Source organism: Sciurus carolinensis, chromosome 12, assembly GCF_902686445.1.
Source record: "Sciurus carolinensis chromosome 12, mSciCar1.2, whole genome shotgun sequence".
Taxonomy (NCBI): Eukaryota; Metazoa; Chordata; class Mammalia; order Rodentia; family Sciuridae; genus Sciurus; species Sciurus carolinensis.
Genome location: NC_062224.1, coordinates 97362867 through 97365250, shown reverse-complemented (window position 1 = coordinate 97365250; position 2384 = coordinate 97362867). Strand labels below are relative to the sequence as shown.

General features: G+C 37.2%; 1 protein-coding gene across 1 annotated transcript; it reads left to right on the top strand.

Moving 5' to 3' along the window:
• The first annotated feature begins 324 nt into the window (after window positions 1-324).
• Window positions 325-1904, top strand: LOC124962237 (tRNA (guanine(10)-N2)-methyltransferase homolog). Its single transcript, XM_047521440.1, is given in 2 exon segments — window positions 325-418; window positions 495-1904. Coding segments are annotated over 2 exon segments (1380 nt in total). The 3' UTR covers window positions 1781-1904.
• Window positions 1905-2384: the final 480 nt, after the last annotated feature.

Below are 2384 nucleotides of genomic sequence, written 5' to 3'. Positions count from 1 at the left end.
TTTCTTATAAAGAAATACAGGTAAGCACTTGTTCAAACCAGAGTTAAAAGAGTTGAGACCTAAGTCACTACATGTTGCCTTGTGAAATTGGTGGACGGGGTGTATGTGGTTCATGCCTCTGAAGAACTGGCAGTAATCTACTCACAATGGATTTGCATCATGGGTGACATAAGTTCATATTGAATTGTGCTTGCATAGACTTTTTTCCTGTTTGTGACATAATATGCTGCCTCAATTATATGATAGTCATTGTTGAAGAGTAAAACACGTGGGAGAAGGGGGCGGGCCCATGCGGGCCGCGCAGGCGCACGGAGGGCAGCCGTAATGGCGCCGCGGTGCACTCTGAACTGGTATCTACTGCTCATGGCTCAGGAACACCTGGAATTCCGCCACCCCGGTATCCCAAAGTTGCTGAGGCTGGTCTGGAACTTGATACTTCTGCTTCAGCTTCCCAAGTAGCTAGAATAACAGGAAATAAAATCTTTGCTTTCACTTTTTTGGAGGTCAGTTCATCAGCAGTCAGAACATTTATGGAAAGTCTCCATTTTGGATTCTTATTCTTCCCTCTGAAGATATTGCAAGAAACTTAATGAAATGGACAGTGTGTGCCAAGTCTATATTTGAACTGTGGGGTCATGGAAGATCACCTGAGGAGCTGTATAGTTCTCTTAAAAATTATCCTGTGGAGAAGATGATTCCATTTCTGCATTCAGACTCTACGTATAAAATAAAGATTCACACATTTAATAAAACATTGACACAAGAAGAAAAAGTCAAACGAATAGATGCACTTGAATTTCTGCCTTTTGAAGTAAAAGTGAACTTAAAGAAACCACAACATATATTCTCTATTTTGGAGGATTATGGTTTGAACCCGAATTGCATCCCTGAGAATCCATATAATATTTATTTTGGTAGATGAATTGCAGATGGAAAGAGAGAGCTAATTGAGTCATATAGTGTCAAAAAGAGACACTTTATTGGAAATACAAGCATGGATGCTGGTTTATCATTCATCATGGTAAACCACGGAAAAGTGAAAGAAAATGATGTTGTCTTTGATCCATTTGTTGGAACATGTGGCCTCCTGTTAGCGTCTGCTCATTTTGGTGCATATGTATATGGGACAGACACAGACTACAATACAGTTCATGGCTTGGGAAAGGCTAGTAGGAAAAACCAGAAATGGAGAGGACCAGATGAAAATATCAGAGCAAATCTTCGTCAGTATGGTCTAGAGAAGTATTACCTTGATGTTCTGGTTTTAGATGCATCTAAACCTTCCTGGAGGAAGGGCACATTTTTTGATGCCATTATCACTGATCCTCCATATGGCATCAGAGAATCTACGAGAACAGGTTCACAGAAAGAAATACCCAGGGGAATAGAGAAATGTCCAGAAAGCCATGTTCCTGTTTCCTTGAGTTATCACCTGAGTGATATGTTTTTTGACCTGTTGAACTTTGCAGCTGAGACCCTCGTATTAGGTAGAAAACTAGTCTATTGGTTACCAGTGTACACACCAGAGTACACTGAAGAGATGGTACGCTGGCACTCTTGCCTGAAACTCATCAGCAACTGCAAGCAGAGGCTTTCCAGTCACACATTAAGGCGCTTGATCACAATGGAAAAGGTGAAGAAACTTGAAAACCGGGACCAGTATTCACATCTGCTAAGTGATCATTTTCTGCCATACCAAGGTCATAATTCCTTCCCTGAGAAATATTTCAGTGGAGTAACAAAAAGAATTATCAAAGAAGAAAAATCCAACCAGGAATGAAAATTAATATTTTGACAATGAAGAAAGATTAAATATCTGACAGAAAAGACATCTGGAGGTGAACTTTTTATGTACAATCCAAAACACGTGTACTGTTCTAAGGGTTTTTTTTTTTTTTTTTTTTTGGTATAAAAAATGTTATGAAGTAAATCAAGCAATTAAAAATTATTTTTGTATTTAGACTATTCAGTCATATGTTTTATGAGGTCTTTTGAACCTTATTTGATTTGTATTTGTACTTTCAGGAATTAATTCAACAGCTACATTTTTTACAATTAATTTACAAAGAAAACTAATATTGTTGATTTTTAAAAACATATCTGCCAGATATGTTATAGGCAATTAATAGAACTTAAGGTTTATTCATTTGGAAAATTTGTTTAGTTTGGTTTATAATTGTAATTGATTTACATTGCTACCAATAAACTTTATTGATAACTGATAATTGATATTGATAATTTCTAAAATCATATTGTATTCAGTGCTTTTCAGGAGGGACATGAAGAGGGAAATGAATTCTTACTGACAAAAAACACAAGAACAGCTAGGACCTGATAACCTAACAAGGTTCCAAAGCATTAAGGCCTTGCACATCTGAAGGCCT